This window comes from Lethenteron reissneri, chromosome 11, assembly GCF_015708825.2.
Source record: "Lethenteron reissneri isolate LAM-NWPU_2019-01 chromosome 11, ASM1570882v1, whole genome shotgun sequence".
NCBI lineage: Eukaryota > Metazoa > Chordata > Hyperoartia > Petromyzontiformes > Petromyzontidae > Lethenteron > Lethenteron reissneri.
This window is the reverse complement of record NC_083789.1, coordinates 5,785,009-5,801,909: the sequence shown is the minus strand read 5'-3', so window position 1 is coordinate 5,801,909 and position 16,901 is coordinate 5,785,009. Positions and strand designations below refer to the sequence as shown.

Sequence of the window (16,901 nt, the reverse complement as noted above, 5' to 3'; positions counted from 1 at the left end):
TATGTACAATACAGGACGTTACATGCGTACAAAATGAGATACGTATGTACAATACAGGTTACTTGTGTACAAGATGAGATACCTATGTAGCAGACAGGTGACGTGTGTACAATCCAAGATATGAATGTACAAGACGAGCCGTATGACAACGAATTTATTTTCAACTCCCATTTGGCAATAACAAAAACAACCTCATTATTTGGCTCTACTAATTAAATAAACAATTAGAATTCCACACATTCATTGCACTTAATAGCCACGCGTCAAAACAGCTGTGACCGTACGCTTGACACCTCTTTCTGCAAACAAGGCCTTGCACAGGGGGTGTTGTTTAAACGACGTGCACATTCACCGTGGGGAAGCCTATTAATAACGCAGCCACCTACCCCGCAAACCGGCGCATTAATTACCTGCACTGTGGGGCCCTCCAGCTACATCCAGCACCACAGTCACATGCAACTAACGAGCTGGATTAAGGGACGCCGCGCCTCATTTGTGCGTTCTAGATGGCTCGGGATAATCTCGGTCCCGCCAATTATGGCCGCAAGGGAAGGGTGGAAGGTGAGGAGGCGGCTGGGGAAGGTGAAGGCGAGGGGGGGGGAGCACCGATGCTCAGGACCAAAAGCGCAGCAAATTCAGCGTTGTGAATAGGCTCTCCCGTCAAGGATGAAAAGCTGCCACACTTGCGGCCGTTGCAATTTCAGGCAGAACCGTGGCATGGGAAAGAGCAGGGTTGAAGAACCTACAGCAGCTGAGTCACATCCGGCCCGTGACATTTCATACGGCCCGCAGCGAAGCGACTTCATAACGACATTTATTTATCACTGAAAGCATTTTAGCTGCACTAATCGGGTACCAGAGGGGAATATTTGTGACCTAGTAACAATGCGTTTCCCATTTTAGCGTGCTCAGTCACTGCAGGACCACTCGCAGTGACAAAAGTGACCGAGGTGAGAGTATTAATGTATGGCTTGTCATAGGTAATTAAAAGTCCTCTTTGGACAAACTTCAAATCTAGAATCCTCTTTGGACATCAGTAAAGAAAAGTTTCCCATGGCTGGGTTATTTCCACAGAATTTCTCCATAAATCTGGCTGTCGCCTGATGAAGCTAGTCGTAATTACTGGCGAAACGTCGTACTCGAATTGTAAATGTTGTGGCTTTGCTCTCCAACACATCGGTGTGCTGTTTATGGTGGCTTTAACAACATTTATATATTTACGCGATCTAACCCAAAAAATCTGTATTATGGATTCCCATGGCTGGTTTGAAATAAATTAAAACTGTTGGGGCTGCCTCCTCAAAATGTTATTGAACCTCCCACTGATTTTCATAAACAGAGGCAAGCGGTATACAAATAAACATAGATTTTCACAAGGACCCACAATGCTTCAAGACAACAAAAATCATCACATTGCATCGAGAATCCTCGTTGATTTTGTATTTTAAAACAAGGAAAACTAAGTTTGCAATAAAAACGCACACAATCTCAGTTATGGCGAGTTACTTTAATAAAGCAATCGCACAGATGCCCTGACTCAATGCTAGAGACTGTTGAAGCAAGTGCTATTGGCGAGTTTCTATTACACCTGGTGCACAGCATGGAGTGGGTGCCGTGGTCTGTGTTTGTGCCGACGTCCCCAGTGATTGTTGACACATTGCACCTGGCACTCATTTTAGCCTGAGTCAATCTAGCCGCAGGCCAGCCTAGGTTGAATTAACAATTGCCACTGGCGTTACTTCAAAACAATTGCGAATTACACCCGGGTCACAGGGATCATAGCACAGCTGGCAAACACGTCGTTAACTGCCCCATACACACAAAAAAAGACACATTCCACGTATAGCCATAAAAAACTGCTGTGGCAAGTGCAGCACAACACACAATGGGGTAGTGGTGTGGTGCACAACCATTCCCGGCCACCTCTGCCTGCCCAAGTACTGATTTTTAAGACACAGTATCAAATACTAATTTACAGCTGAATCAACAGAGGGGAGGCCTAACGACTGGTTTTGACTTTCCGCTGGTGTTATCCGTGTCTGGGAAGTGAAACCAGGTCACCAGCTTCATACTTCAGTGTGCTAACAACGGAACAGCTTCATACTTCAGTGTAGTAACAACGGAACGCTGCTCCACAACACCAAGCACAGCCAAACACTCAACCACACACATCCACATAGAAATGCACTGACGTACGTACAAACAGGGCACACAAGCATACGGCGAGGCAACTGGGAAAGCACTGATGCACACATACGGAAGCAGACATGCATACGTACAGACAAGCACATGCCCACCTTTAGCATCTTATCTTCCTCTTCCTTCTGTTTCATGGACTCCAACTTGATCTTCTTGGCCACCTCATCTACCTGATCCTCTGCTTTACGTTTTCTGCAAGAAGGCAACAAAAGTTCCACATTAATTTTATTTACTGTATATTTTGGGACGTGTTAAGATTGACTCTGGAAATCCAAGGCCACAACTCGATATGGAATTGATTATTTTTTTACACCGTGATGAATGTTGCAGCAACTACTGGCTGTAGGGGTCAAGGGAGGGCATAACATACAATGTAGAGAAGATTGAAAAACATAAATTCTTACACACGCAATTTATCGCATGTATTTTTTGTTCAAGAATCTATACTAATACACGTTGCACTTATGTTAAGGGAATTGTTGAATGCTGTAGGAACTCCTTGGCACTTGTGCAAATATGATTTTCCAAGCGAAAGTATAGTTGACATGAATTTGGGCAATAAGGGTAAGACGTTGGAATGTGGACTCTATACCACTGTGTAACATCAAAGCATAAGGTTGCAAGACAAAGTGAGAATAATGAGTCACTTGCCTTCATTTACTCGGGAACAATTGACTGAGACAAGTCTCTTGTTTTTAAGGGAGGCCTAAGCCTCCGCAACTGTTAACGTAATTGCTCTAAATAACAGAAGGTGCTCCTGCATGGATCCTGTATCAGGCATTGGCGCTTAAAGAATTGGGCATTTATAACAGCATCACTTTCACTTCACCGCCACGCAAATACAATTCTAATAACTCATCGAAGGCTGGAAGCTAAAAGAATGAGCTAATTAAATCATTTTTTATTTAGGATCATGCAAGAGCCCTCCAAGGATAAACATTTCCTGAGAGACTCAATGGCCCCTCTGGGTGCGTGGGACGATTTGAAAACGGTTGAAGTGTTTTGCCTCTGAGAAGGAAATACAGACACTAGACATGCAACCGCCGTTTGCTGCTAACGCTTAACCCTCCTCTGTGCTCAAACCAGTCGAATTTGTATCTTGCTTCCTTTCAAATGTGCACATTTGTTGACATGGAACCATCACATGAGTGTGACATCTGCTTGCTAGGCAGCAATGTGCCTCTATTAGGCAGTACATCAATAAGGTTGCGGACCTATTCATGCCGGGTTTTGTATGTCGTCGCCTCGTAAGCATGGCTTGTCTCTGGGCATTCATCTCCACACCTCATGTGCATATCGCAGACTGAAAATTAGGGAGGTCCGTGCTGTCAGAAGGGATTATGTTAAAATAATTAGCAGTGGTGTTTGTTCCCCACCCAATACCACTCGACAACTTTGGTCAAACCCCCGTGTCACCGAATCTCATCCCGAGTGGCACAATTAGGGCGACCCTGGCCCATTCGCGTGTCGCCGGCAATCGCCATCGTGTGTCCACGATGGTGGAAGCGGCAACTCAAAGTCGCAACCACACGGCCACCCCCGCACAGAGGAATTCTGGGAGCCGAGGAGCTAACTCTCTCTTTACTGGCAGTGACACGGTGGTGTCGGCTGTGTTGGCGGTACCAGTGAAACTTAAACGGTGATAAGAAAAGGCAGCACCACGCCCGGCACATCTCGAGGAAGGGACCAGGCCTGCACCAAGGTAAACAATTGTCAGTGTCATCCGCCGGGATGTTCTTTGTCAGCTAGCGTAACTCAGAACATAAATATAAATAACAAAAAAACAAGGCTGAGCTCTTATAGTCAACGTCCCATATTTAACCAGGTGAGAAACGATTGAGATTCATGGTTTCGTTTCAAGAGTAAACCTCATGTTTTGTGGAAATGTGTGGACATTTTGACCTTTTTCCCCCAATTTAGTCGTGGGCAATTTAAAACTTTTGTATGTTACTTGTGACGTGGGAATGCAATGACCGCTCGTAAATTGTCAAATGTACACTTGGCAACATTTTGGTAATTTAATCACAGAGATTATCAATAGCTTAAGCAAACAACTTATTGAAATAACAGCCACTAATTAACATCCCAGCAGATCAACCACCTAAGCCAACAAAAACACATTCTTTATATTAAAGGTTTTTGGGTTAGATCGCGTAAGTATAAATGTGTCGCAACCCTCCACCACCCGACACGGCTTTAAGTAATAAATGTGTCACGTTAACAAAACGCCAATTAGTTACTTCTACTTACTGATTGGCCGTGCGATTGTAAATTCTAAAGAGAGACTCGTCTCTGCCATAGCAATGTGCAATTTCCACCACTGGTTCAGGGCTGCAAGCAGTGTTTCCATACTCACATGAGCAAAATAGCAGTCATTAATTACTGTGGCCACGTTATACATTGCAATGGCAAACCATATTCAACATCTGTTCAAATTTGACCAGGGGCACAAAATCTGTGGGTGTCTCGTAGAAATATCAAAATAATATTGTACAGACACCCACATACACGCAGTGTCTGTGCACCTAATGTGGTAGCGTACGCACACACTGCTAAACACAACAGCCCCAGGCAAGGGAATCTCGGGTTACCATAACATTTACAGGCACCATGGGATGTGGGGGTGCCAAGTTAATAATAAAGCTAACAACTGTTAATTAGATTCTAAGACAACTGCAAATATGTCATACTGTGCAGAAAAACATATGGCTTAGAAAGACCTCAGGGGAAGCTCAGGGGTTTTTTTTTTATTCACTGCTTCCAATATTTAAGTTTCACAGAGGCACTGCGAACACAATAAAAGGCAATTATATGCAATGCCAAATGCACTTCGGAGACACCATAATGACCGTCGATGAAAGGCCGCCTCGGGCAGCACATGTCGCTAGAAAGAACGATGGCTTGTGGGGTGAGATAGGTGGTGGAATGGCAGATAAAGGAGAGAAGGCGTACGTTGAAACGACCACTCTGTACATGGAGCAATAAGATCAGCTCCTCTGCAGGAACGCAATGGATGATATTGCAGAAACACGAGAGATGGCGACCCGCATGAGCGAGAGACCTTCATCCGAGAGTAAATAACTTCTAAAAGTAAGAGTTGGCACTTCGCACGTACAAAGAGCTGTGCCAAGCCAGTATTAGTCGGCATTCATCAACAGCACTTGCTCTAACAAATCTATTCAGTCCAGAGTGGGAGCAGAGTACAGATTTCTTAATCTTTGGAATCAATAGGCATACAAAATTCACAATGAAGGTTTTTTTGGGTTAGATCGCAATTCTGGCAAAATCGCCCTATGTCAAATGTACTTACCAGCGAAACGTCCTACGCAAGTTGTAAATGTTATGAAATTATTTTCCAACACACCGGCAGGCTGAAGTAACTAATTGGCATGTTTTGTTTACGTGACAAACCTCATTAATTGGTTGTGTCACGTGGTGTCGGCTTAACGACGCATATATACTTACGGGATTTCACCCAAAAAACCTTTATGAATAATATTGGTCGTGAAAGCCTACGTGTCAAAAAGACACACAAAGTTTCAGACAAGTGATATGTGCAAGCTAGCTGGACTACTGGTGCAAATTATTCACCTCTATGGAGCCAAGACAACATACCCTCCCGTGGAAAGTTGGAACTAAGCATGTAACAATAAACCCACCTAAAATCGTTTTTTTTAATGCTCACAATACATGCATTTACTAATACTTGTTATAACTGGTTATTTTTTTATGTTCTAACAGGTTTATATGATCTTGCAGCAGCCACTGGAGGCATTCCCTTCACCACAATCTAAAGAAAAAAATGTGATTCCCGCTTATGTCATTCCAAATCGTGACAAATCATCAACTTGCAAGAGGCTGAATCATTATATTTTACAATCCAGGGTGCTTCTTGCCACGAAAATTGGAGCTTGAAGCTTTCGTGGCTTTACCACGGCTCTGGGGTTGCCGCGATCGTGGTATGCCACCGCAAGACGGGATAACAATTTACGTTTCAAGTTTTTACAAACAGCACCCTGGCTTGTGAAATAAATAAATGTCAGTCATTGCAAGGACAACCACCCCACCGTGATCCCCACCTATTCTGCCTGTGCTTTTGTCCTTATACCTGACCGCAGGGTCTAGTTTGTTTAATCTGGGGAAATAGACCTGGCTCCATCTCTGCTGTGCGTTTTAGGGCAGCACTGTGCAATCTCACACACTGGTCACATGGATAACCGGTTGAACCTATTCGCGCCCGTTTCACGAACGTCAAAATAAATTATGCTGTACCTAAACTCAGCCCTTACCCTTGTCCCTTTATCAGCCCTCCAGGGTAAATAGAGGGCCACTTTGTGGGAAGATAATGGCGGTTTTCTTCTGTGAAGCCTTGACCCCATTCTAGGAACATGGAATTTCCACAACTTACGCAGAGCTGTAAATTGGAGATGAGCACAGTTGAGCCCATCAGCTCAGCATTTTTCAAATGTAATATACCCGTTGTTGTAGATAAATATCAAAACCCATTCATACTCTGGATATATTCGTTCCGAGTGCCACTAATGTAGCACATTTGTGAAATTGTCCCAGGACGTTGACATGGAAGGAAATTCTGGAAAAAGTAGGTAAACCGCTGTCAAGCAGAATTCACTGCCGTTTTACTGCTGCCATGAACTATATACATGTGTGTGCACCACACGGACGCAGTTGTTTACATAATCATAAAAAGACAGTTGAGTGCGCTAGCTGCACTTACAACATGCTCTGCCAGTCAAGGGTGTGGACGGGGCAGAAGCATTCTGGTGGCATTAGCCGAAGTTGGTTTGCGTTGCAGGCCAACTAGACAAGACACAGGCGCGCAGGCAACAGTCAACAGGCTTGGCCGTAAACACATGGAAAACTAGCAGCACATGGAGGCAGGTGAGAAGAGGAGGGGGCAGGAAATTGGACATAGGGACAACAATATTGGCATGTAGGATCACTGACACTGTGAAAAGAGGTACTGATGGATGGCGATGACACTCCTCCACAAACACTGGCGGGCATGCACACGCCTGAAACACAAGTCAAACAATCACCCACGTGACCGCTGCAACACGAAGGTACATAAGCACAGGCAACCAAATACGGCTCACATCACTCGCGTTTTGCTAACGCAAGAGTTCAACATTTGGGGAGGGGGGGGTGGGGGGAATAAAACACCGTGAATGGTAAAGACTCAAACACTGTAAGAAGCCCGGAACACTTCAGCTGTGCTCACTAGCCATGGCAAGGCAAACAAGAGCAATAAACGTGCATATGTTAACGCAAGCATCACGTATGTTCATATGAATTATTAATGGTAGTGATGATTCGCTTCCAGAATCTTGCTGCCCTGAGGAAGCGTCAACTCGCTGAAGCGGCATTTTCCACACTCATCAACTTATGTGACAGTCGAACACGGACTAGGAACGAGCTCTCAGCCGTCAACTCAAAACCGTAAAACGAGCAAGGCTACTCGGCTGTGAGGAACCGCCGTCAGAAGACCCTCCGGGTGAGGTGCAGCTTGTGGCCAAGAACCCTCTGGGAAGTAAAAATGAGCGCCAATAACACTACGCTGCCGATCGAGGCGGAAAGCCCGAGCCAGGTCTCTCTCAATGTGCCGTATATCCTGTTGGAGCTCGTCATCGCGCTGCTGTCGTCGGTCGGCAACTTGCTGGTGTGCGTCGCCGTAATGAAGAACCGCCGCCTACGCACGGTCACCAACTACTTCTTGGTGTCACTGGCGGTGGCCGACGTGTGCGTGGGTGCTGTTGCCATCCCCTGCGCCATCATGACGGACCTGGGCCTCCCGCGCCACAACTTCCTGCTGTGCGTGCTCATGCTGTCTGTGCTCATCATGCTCACGCAGAGCTCCATCTTCAGCCTGCTGGCTGTTGCCGTCGATAGATACGTGGCCATTTTCAGCCCGTTTCGATACAAGGTGAGCGTGCAGCGATCGGCATTGTCGGCGTCAAGTCTTATTTTACATATCAATAATATTTTATCACAGAACATGTGGCCAGTTAGTCCTTTCCCGTTCTGATGACGTACATGATGTCGTACATGTACGTCATCAGTTTTTCTTCCGATACTGATCGGAAGAAAATATAAAATAACTTAATCGGTACCGAGGCTCCCACAAGGCCATGCGAAGGGCATGTGGCACAGTTTGGCGCCAGCTATCATAAAGTGTGGTCATGTTGCTACAGTTCTGTGGTGAGTACATCTTTAAAACAACTGCGCTACGCCTCTCTAAATAAAATTAACGCTAACCGCTTGCACGTTCCGAGATTCACCGGTGAATGGGACCCACCCTGCAACTTGAAGTCGTCTCGGAATGGGAAAGGGTTAACAGGGTGTGTGACCTCATAGGCATTTATAATCTCCATTTCAGTTGATAAGCAGCAGTAGCCGCAGTAAAAAAAAATTATTAACAAGAAAAATTTGGAATGAGTGTTATAACACCAGCATGCTATGGGTAACCCTTGCGAACCATTTTCCAGGGTTGTTACCGTCTGCTGTACAGCACAAACGTGCTTTGCGAACCCCACGCAGTGCTAAAAATGTAAGCAATCAAATCAGCACCAGTCAAACATTAAGGTATGCTTTGGAAATAACCCAACAGGAAAATACAAATCATTTCTAGACGACGACGGCTGCTTAAAAGGCAGCTCCCTCCACATTTACGTACGAGGGCGCGCGCTGTCTCATCTTGCACAACCGCCACCCTTCGCCCTCTTCCTCCCGTAGGTGATAATGACGCACCGCAACGCTCTAATCACCATCGTGCTCACCTGGCTCGTGGCCTTCCTCATCGGCCTGGTGCCGGCCATGGGCTGGCACAAGGGTGCGCCCAGCGACAGCTACTGCTACTTCGTGGCCGTCGTTGATATGAACTACATGGTGTACTTCAACTTCTTTGGCTGCGTGCTCACGCCTCTGCTCATCATGTTCGTCATCTACGCGCGCATCTTCCTGCAAGTGCGGTACCAGCTGCGTCGCATCGCCAACGAGGCCAGGGGCGGCGCCGGCAATGCCCAGGTAAGCAATCGTCGGCAGCAATGAGCGTTGCGATTCAGTAGCGCGCTGGTGTTTTTTGTTTTTTACGTGTCGGTATAGCAGCTTGTGTAAGCAGTCGTACAGATTTAATGGTGCCTGCAAGGCCGCGAGACGGCTGCAAGACAGCAGTACGGCAATTAAGAGAGTTACCCCCTCGTATGTGTGGGTTTTATTTTCCTCAGGTGCTCCAGTTTACTCCCACCTCAAACACTAATTGAATTGAATAGGCGAAATACATACTGATGTAGGACCCTCCTGAAAAAGTCACGGGACTAAAGTGAAGCATTCCTAGGTAAATAGAAGACAATATTATCATTTAGGCTGGTGACAGCTGACTGTAATCCATAAACTCTTTTTGGAGGGAGACAGCGGAAAAACAAATGGGCAACCATTATTACATTATACAATTGATTTTTTCCACACGTGAAATTCTCGTTTGGTATTTTTCACCATCACGCGAAATCAAAACCGATTACTCGCTTCTCAATTAGCTCAGTATCAAGCTACATGACTGCAAAGTTACTTGGCAGGCTTAAGAGTACATTTTCTCTCCTTCTCCAGCCTTGTTATTGCTCGTTACAATTGCATGTCGTCCTATATGGAAAAGAGGCAGATAATGTATCAAGCTATAAACCAGGCGACCCGAGTTCGATTCCCAGTCATGGTTAGCTCTGTAGCGAGCGATATCTGAACTGGTCTTAGCCCACCTCCCTCCACTAACTCACACTAACCAGAATGGTAAAGTATGGTAAAAAAAACGATGACCAACACAGCATGGAGAGGCATCATCCAGCAGTTAATGAAATAATTCAATCGGCAGTGAAATTACTTTATATTATCAATATTACATTTTAATAACTTTGATATTACTAATACAGTGAACCTCCTATAATCCATAGACCTATACTGCCCTATAACTCTTACTCATAGCCACAATTGATCTACAGGAACTCTTGTTAGCCAGAGATGGATTCTTATTATCTGTGTTCATACGTAGATAAAGGAGCCACTTGGAAGTTGACTACCAGAAACACTACACTAATTCTATTCCAGTATTCCCTCATTATTCACGAACTTCCTATCCGAAATGTTGTCTATTCGCGAATCGCATCTGGAACTCTGCACGACTGCACCCAGAGAGAGAGAAAGTGACGAGAGAGAATTGAATGTGAGAAAGTGATGAGATAACGTTATGATGCGCAGCATCAACATAATTTAAGGTAGTTAACTTATAACACTATTAATACTTTAGTTTTTACTTTATTATAACCAATTTGTTTGTGTTATTATGATCATTTCCATTATTTAATAGCTTATTTATGTATTTATTTAAGGTAATTCATAAAAATGTATCATTATGCGCGAAATGTGCTATTCAGCATCTCCAGAATGTATCCCTCGCGAATAAGGAGGGAATACTGTACTACAATTTCCTCACGGAAAAGAGGAGTAAAAAAAAAATGTTCATTAACATCCATGTTTATCTACAAAGAGGCACCCAGAAATTGTCTTCCAAAAGACTAAACTCACATTATACAAGCCTTGTTGTTGAGAAGAAGACTTACCTAGACATGGTGGGAAAGTAATATAATTCCACGTTTATCCATGGCTAATTGAGAAGCTATAAGAAGATATTTTCGTGGATGGGTGTAGATGATAGGATCTGAAATTTGGATCCAACACATCACCATAAAAAGAAGGGAAGTTTCAATGTTGTGTTAAAACACTAAAGTTTAAGGTATTTTTTCACTTATTTATGACTGTCCGATCATCTGAAAAGGGTGCTATCAGAAATACTCTCAAAGTCAAAACGAATTCCAAAAATGCCACGGAGCTAAGCGAAAAGAGCCAAACTTCGTTGATAACCATGTGTGTTGGCCGCACAGGAGCCGCTCCTGTGATGCCAACACACATGCCCCTAACAGTCGATTTCATTGCCAGGAACGCAGCATGCAGTCGCTGACGAAGGAGGTCAAAACAGCGACCTCGCTCTTCCTGGTGCTCTTCCTCTTCACAGTCTGCTGGATTCCCCTCCACGTCCTCAACTGCATCAGCCTATTATGCCCAGGCAGCAACACGCCGTACGGCCTGCTTCTCGCCGCCATCATTCTCTCGCATGCCAACTCAGTGGTCAATCCCTTCCTGTACGCCTATCGCATGAAGTCGTACCGTCGTGCTTTCCTGTCGCTCATTATGTGCCGGGGCGCGAGGGAAACCGACGATGACACGCAGGTTCCCAGCACCATCGTGGGCATAGAGACTTCACGCACCAACCTGCCCAACATGGTGCTGCAGGGCAACCCAGGGTAGCGTGGCATTAAGCCTCCTCACAGGCAAACTTGGAGCCAGCAAAGCATAATCACAGATAAGCTTGTGAGCTCCAAAGCCAATATTGTGAGTCACCAACTCAGAGAAGAGTTTACTTCACAGTATGTAATATTGAAGCTTAGGCGGAGGTGGAATGGGATTTTCCCATTGTAAATGTGGACAAAATTTGTCCATAGTTACACTACGTAACACAACTTTTGTTCCTGGGTAGTAAGTGTTATTTCCTAATTGTTTATGCCTCAAAAGAATATAAAATGGTCATCATTCCCCACAAACTTTGCTTTTGTGACCAGGACAGCGATATTTTGAAATTGACCTATTTTCAATGAGAAAACGGGCAAATATGTTTTTTTGTACACATAAAGTAAAAAAAAAACTACATATGAATCAAAATTAACATGTATTTATACTAAATTACAAAAATTACTACAAAAGATTTAGAAGTGAGTAGTTTTTCGAGATTTACGATTATACTGTAAATCACTTTCACGAATCAGACCCCAAATTTAGTCTGCCATCATGTTCTCGTTATACTGTTCATGTTAGCGGCGTTCAAAGTCCAGTACAGTATATCCAGGTGGAAGCGCTCGCCTTGCTCCTCCGAAAACGCTCACATGTTCTACTTGAATTTATCAAGATGAACATCAAGGATATATGAGGGACATCCTACAGCCCATCGTGCAGTAGTTCTTCACCAGTCTCAACCAGCTCCACATAGTTTTCGACCTTGTGATTGCCCAGGAAACCACCAACCACTGCGACAAAGCTGTTCCAAACCGTGTTCTTTTTAAATCCTTTATATTAAGTTTGCGTGCTTGCGTGCTTGCTTGCTTGCTTAGGACCGTGCAAATCTTTCGGTCGTTTTTTAACCCACTTCCCGTGATCCAATCGAGCTGACATTTTCCACACAGACTCGTTGTGTGTGACAATTAATTTTCGTGAAATTTTTTTCCCAAAATTTTACACTGTTTAGGGAAAACAAATTAAATATTTAATTACCAATTGCTTAATACTGGCAGACAATCATCTGACCCATAGATTGCAGCCATCTCAAGCCAGAGGACGAGAGAACTCTAGCCACCACGCATATAAAGGATTTTACGGGTTTACTTGTTACTAGTGAGCTTCTTGGGGAATTCATTGCACTCCAGGATCTTCTTTACCTGTGGTCCGACGAAGACACCGGCTTTGACCTTTGCCTCAGACAGTTTAGGGATGAAGTCTTGAAGGTATTTGAAGGCTGCCGACTCCTTAGTTACAGCTCTGACAAATTGTTTCATAAGGCCCAATTTGATGTGCAGTGGTGGCATCAGGATCTTCCGGGGGTCCACCAGTGGCTCCCACTTGACGTTGTTCCTCCCCACAGAGAACTCGGTCTGCTGTGGCTAGTCCCGCCTGTGGTAATGCGCCTTGGTGTCTAAATCTTTTGTAATCATTTTTTTATTACTTAAGTATAAATACATGTTAATTTTGATTCATATGTTGATTTTTTCTGACTTTATGTGAACGAAAAGACATAAATTCGTCCGTTTTCTCATTGAAAAAAGCTAAATTTTAAAATATCACTGTCCTGGTCACAAAAGCAAAGTTTGTGGGGAATAATAGCCAATTTCTGTATTTTTAATGCATAAGCAATTAGGAAATAACACTTACTACCCGGAAACAACATTTTTTGTTACACAGTGTTATCAGCCTCAACCCTGAAAACCTAAATAACTTTCACCTCTCTCAGCAACCTGCTTTTGCCAGTGAACACAAAGCTTATTCTGTAGCTGTTTCATTAAAAAAGAAATGCACAAATGAACATCGGTAAAATGAGCCGGACTAGCCAGTTTGTACAGCCAGCATAATTCAAGGGAATGGGCAAGCAGATAATCCTCATGCCTTTCACATACACATAACAGATTAAAGGTCAAATTACAAAATAATTGCTACGGCACACCACATGACACAACATGCATGTGTGTTAGACCTCTTTAAAATATGTATAAGCACTGTATATCAAATTATTGTATTGATTATTTATATTTATTTATTTATTTGTGATGATGTACTGGACACCATTATAGTAATGCTGATACATCATGGGACCTCCTTTGCCAGTACCAAAGAATGATAATAGGTTTTTCCCCTTTTTTATGGCAACAAAACAGGTGTTAAGATGTTAAAACACCAAACTGAAACCTTTCAAGAGGAATCATGTCTGCATTAACCACAATGCTTGTGGTCAGAATGCAAACAAAAAATATACTCTGATAATATATGCATTGTCCTGGTCTAACACCGTTTGAGAGGTTAAAAAAAAAACTGTCTCTGGTGTGGACCAATCAGTTTCAAGGACAATGCATATATTGTCAGAGTATTTTTCGATTTAAAGCTTTCGTGACTGCAGGGATTCATCCTCTTAGTTCTTTCGGTAAAGTCACGTAGAAGGGAAGTAATACAATAATAAAAATAAAACATAATAAAATAATTCTCACGACGTTTCGGCCACAACGCAAGCAGCCGTCCTCAGGTGAAAACCAGGTCTGTCGAGGCGACAGCGTCATTCAGACGCTGTCGCCTCAGACGCTGTCGCCTCGACAGACCTGGTTTTCACCTGAGGACGGCTGCTTGCGTTGTGGCTGAAACGTCGTGAGAAATATTTTATGATGTTTTATTTTTATTGTCAGAGTATGTTTTTTTTGCATTCTGACCACAAGTATTGTGGTTAATGCTCACATGATTCCTCGTAAAAGGTTTGAGTTTCGTGTTTTAACACTTTTACACCTGTTTTGTTGACAGAAAAAAGGGGAAAAACCTATTATCAAATGCTGATACGTTTACTGCCATGAATACAAGAGTGCATTCAAACCTTACCTGTGCAATCAGTATCAATAGTCGAGTGTTAAAATATGTTTTTTAAGCAATAACTTTGTAAAACACATACAAAAAATGTCCACACATTCCAAAAGCATCATATAATAAACTTCCGTGTCGGAAAGCTACCCGATCTGTGACTTACTTATTACTAATATATATTCTTCATGTCCACATTAAAATAAAATATATTTTTAGTCCGGCATGCTTTCCCTGAAAATGTTTATCCAGCGGGCTGTTTCAACAACCACATTTTGGGCCTCACCAGAAGAGTGAGGCTTGGTAAACAAACACTGCTGGTTTCTGCTTATCATAAATGGGTAAAAACACTCTGTCCACATAACAGAACTCTGTTCAATACAAAATCGACATTGTATAAAAACTAATTATGCATTGTTTTGGAACTCAGCAATATTACGAGTCTGTATGTACACTTGTTAAACTACAAAAACATGCAGCCTCTTGGCTTAATCAACATTTTTTAAATAAATTAATGACTCTCAAGAGCATGAACTCTGCTGTAATATTAACGAGCTGCCAAACCATCGCTCAAGGCAATGGGTGCACTCTTAATTGCAGTGATAGCATAACGTAACGTGTGCCGATTGGCAGCAGGAAAACGTGCGGTTGAAGAGAGTTGCTCACGATGTTAACGACAGTCAATAATAGTCATGTAACCTGATACCGCACTCCACATTTGCATCCCATTCTTGGGGGCATCTGACCGACGAAAAATTGCAAATAATTATATGAACAGAACTGTGCAAAACAATTACTTGCCGACCCGTATCTACTGGACATCTGTGAAAAAGAGCTTCATAGCTCATCAGATTCCTCTGGGATAAATACAAATTCTGATTTATTGATTCTGAAAAATCCTTCTACAATGAAATAAGAATTACTCTGGTAAAGCCAGAACGAAAAGCTAAGCTTTAAGATTGATTTCGAAGATAGCAACACTGGTGGACTTCTTGGTGTGTGCACAGGCTGTGCGCTCCGAAGTCCAGGTGGGCCACAAGTAAACACAGGATTACCCCACCATGAAGAGGTCTGTAGAACCACCAACAGACCTTATCAGGTGTGCTTAAGATTGCTGTTTATACCATTCGCGAGCTGTACACAGGTCATGAGTGCCATAAAAACAGCAAAGGATAAAGGCTATGAATATAGTGGGTCAGTCCCACCCAGTGGCAACCCACTATATTACTTACACAAGTCCCATATACCCTATCATTTTGACCTACCTGCAAATGACACACTCTACAAGACTCAGCAAGAGCAGTCAGAACTGTCAATCAATTTCTTTAACCATATGGAAACCTAATCAAAATAATATTTTAAAGGAGACGTGAAGTCCGTTGATTAAATGTAAAACATGTAAGTTTTACGACTGTGTCAGTTTTCGCAGTTGTTTTTATAGCTCTACGATATTCTGTTCGGGTGTTTGCTCAGAACGTCTGATGTTTCAGTTCCTGACGAAGCACGCAACACCTGCAGCGAAATGTTTGAAATCATGCCAAACACACGGTACAACCCAAAAACACACCTAAAACCTAAACATTAAGTTTTGTAAATATGATTTGGGATGCATATTTTACAAACATTTATTTGTTACGGTGTTGACAATTTTTTTTTTTTACAAACGCCGCACTCCCTTTAATTTATTTTTTTTTGTAGAAAGCACATTTGATCATTCCCTGCAGAATTTACCTGGTGGCTGTAACAAGTGAACCATTAATTCTGAGCAAGCTGTCCACTCAGTGATCCTTACCTCACCAATCACAGGGCACTCACCAGCACCCAGCAACACTGGATGTGCATGCTTACCCATCGACGACGACGACAACAGTGCCAAGCAGGGCCTCGACAGCCTTCTTGTCATTGGCGTTGAGCCGAGTGAAGCCACCGATCTGATTTGCGCCGTACGTCGAAAGGAAGCCCAGCTGATCGCGATGTTCCACGAAACAGTTGGTGTGGTACCAGTGGTCAATCATGCCCAGGTGCGGCTTCTCAATGTTGATCATCTTCCGTGAGATACGCACGTCGTCCTGGACATTTGAGTGGCAGAAAAGGCTGTTAATGCGAACCTTCAAGTGATGTAAAATGCAACTTGTTACAGGTAACATTGAAGTACATTCACAGCACCAGTTAGCTCGAAACACTAGTGCTTCACTATAAACTAAATCCCAAGATGCAGTGTGGTAAAAAAAATAGAGCAATGAGTCACAAACCTTCTCGATCTTGTCATCACAGCCCTTGCACTTGCTGCGGTTGGACTTGGCGTACTCCACCACAAAATCTGGGAGGGTGTTTGATGCTGCTGCTCCTCCTCCATTTGCTTTGCCACTGCTTTTCCCTGGAAAAGCAAAAAGTCCACAGTGCTAGGGTAAATACTCACTTGTTAAGAGTAGTGACCAGTGGCAGTAATAACTTGCCCATTTAATCTATCTTCACAT

The 16,901-nt window shown here is 43.4% G+C and overlaps 2 protein-coding genes across 2 annotated transcripts in view; one reads left to right on the top strand and one right to left on the bottom strand.

Annotated features, from left to right (window-relative positions):
* The window catches only part of PARP1 (poly(ADP-ribose) polymerase 1), a 37,059-nt gene that overhangs the window by 17,869 nt on the left and 2,289 nt on the right, over positions 1–16,901 (bottom strand). Inside the window, exons 3-5 of the mRNA XM_061549870.1 lie at positions 16,677–16,801; positions 16,273–16,493; positions 2,298–2,391 (exon numbers count right to left, since the gene is read on the bottom strand). Coding sequence (XP_061405854.1) covers positions 2,298–2,391; positions 16,273–16,493; positions 16,677–16,801 — 440 coding nt within the window. The remainder of the gene's footprint in view (positions 1–2,297; positions 2,392–16,272; positions 16,494–16,676; positions 16,802–16,901) is intronic.
* Positions 7,754–14,017, top strand: LOC133341154 (adenosine receptor A1-like). Its single transcript, XM_061549603.1, has 3 exons — positions 7,754–8,140; positions 8,950–9,240; positions 11,200–14,017. Exons 1-3 carry the CDS (start codon positions 7,754–7,756, stop codon positions 11,566–11,568), a joined length of 1,047 nt encoding a protein of 348 aa, XP_061405587.1. The 3' UTR covers positions 11,569–14,017.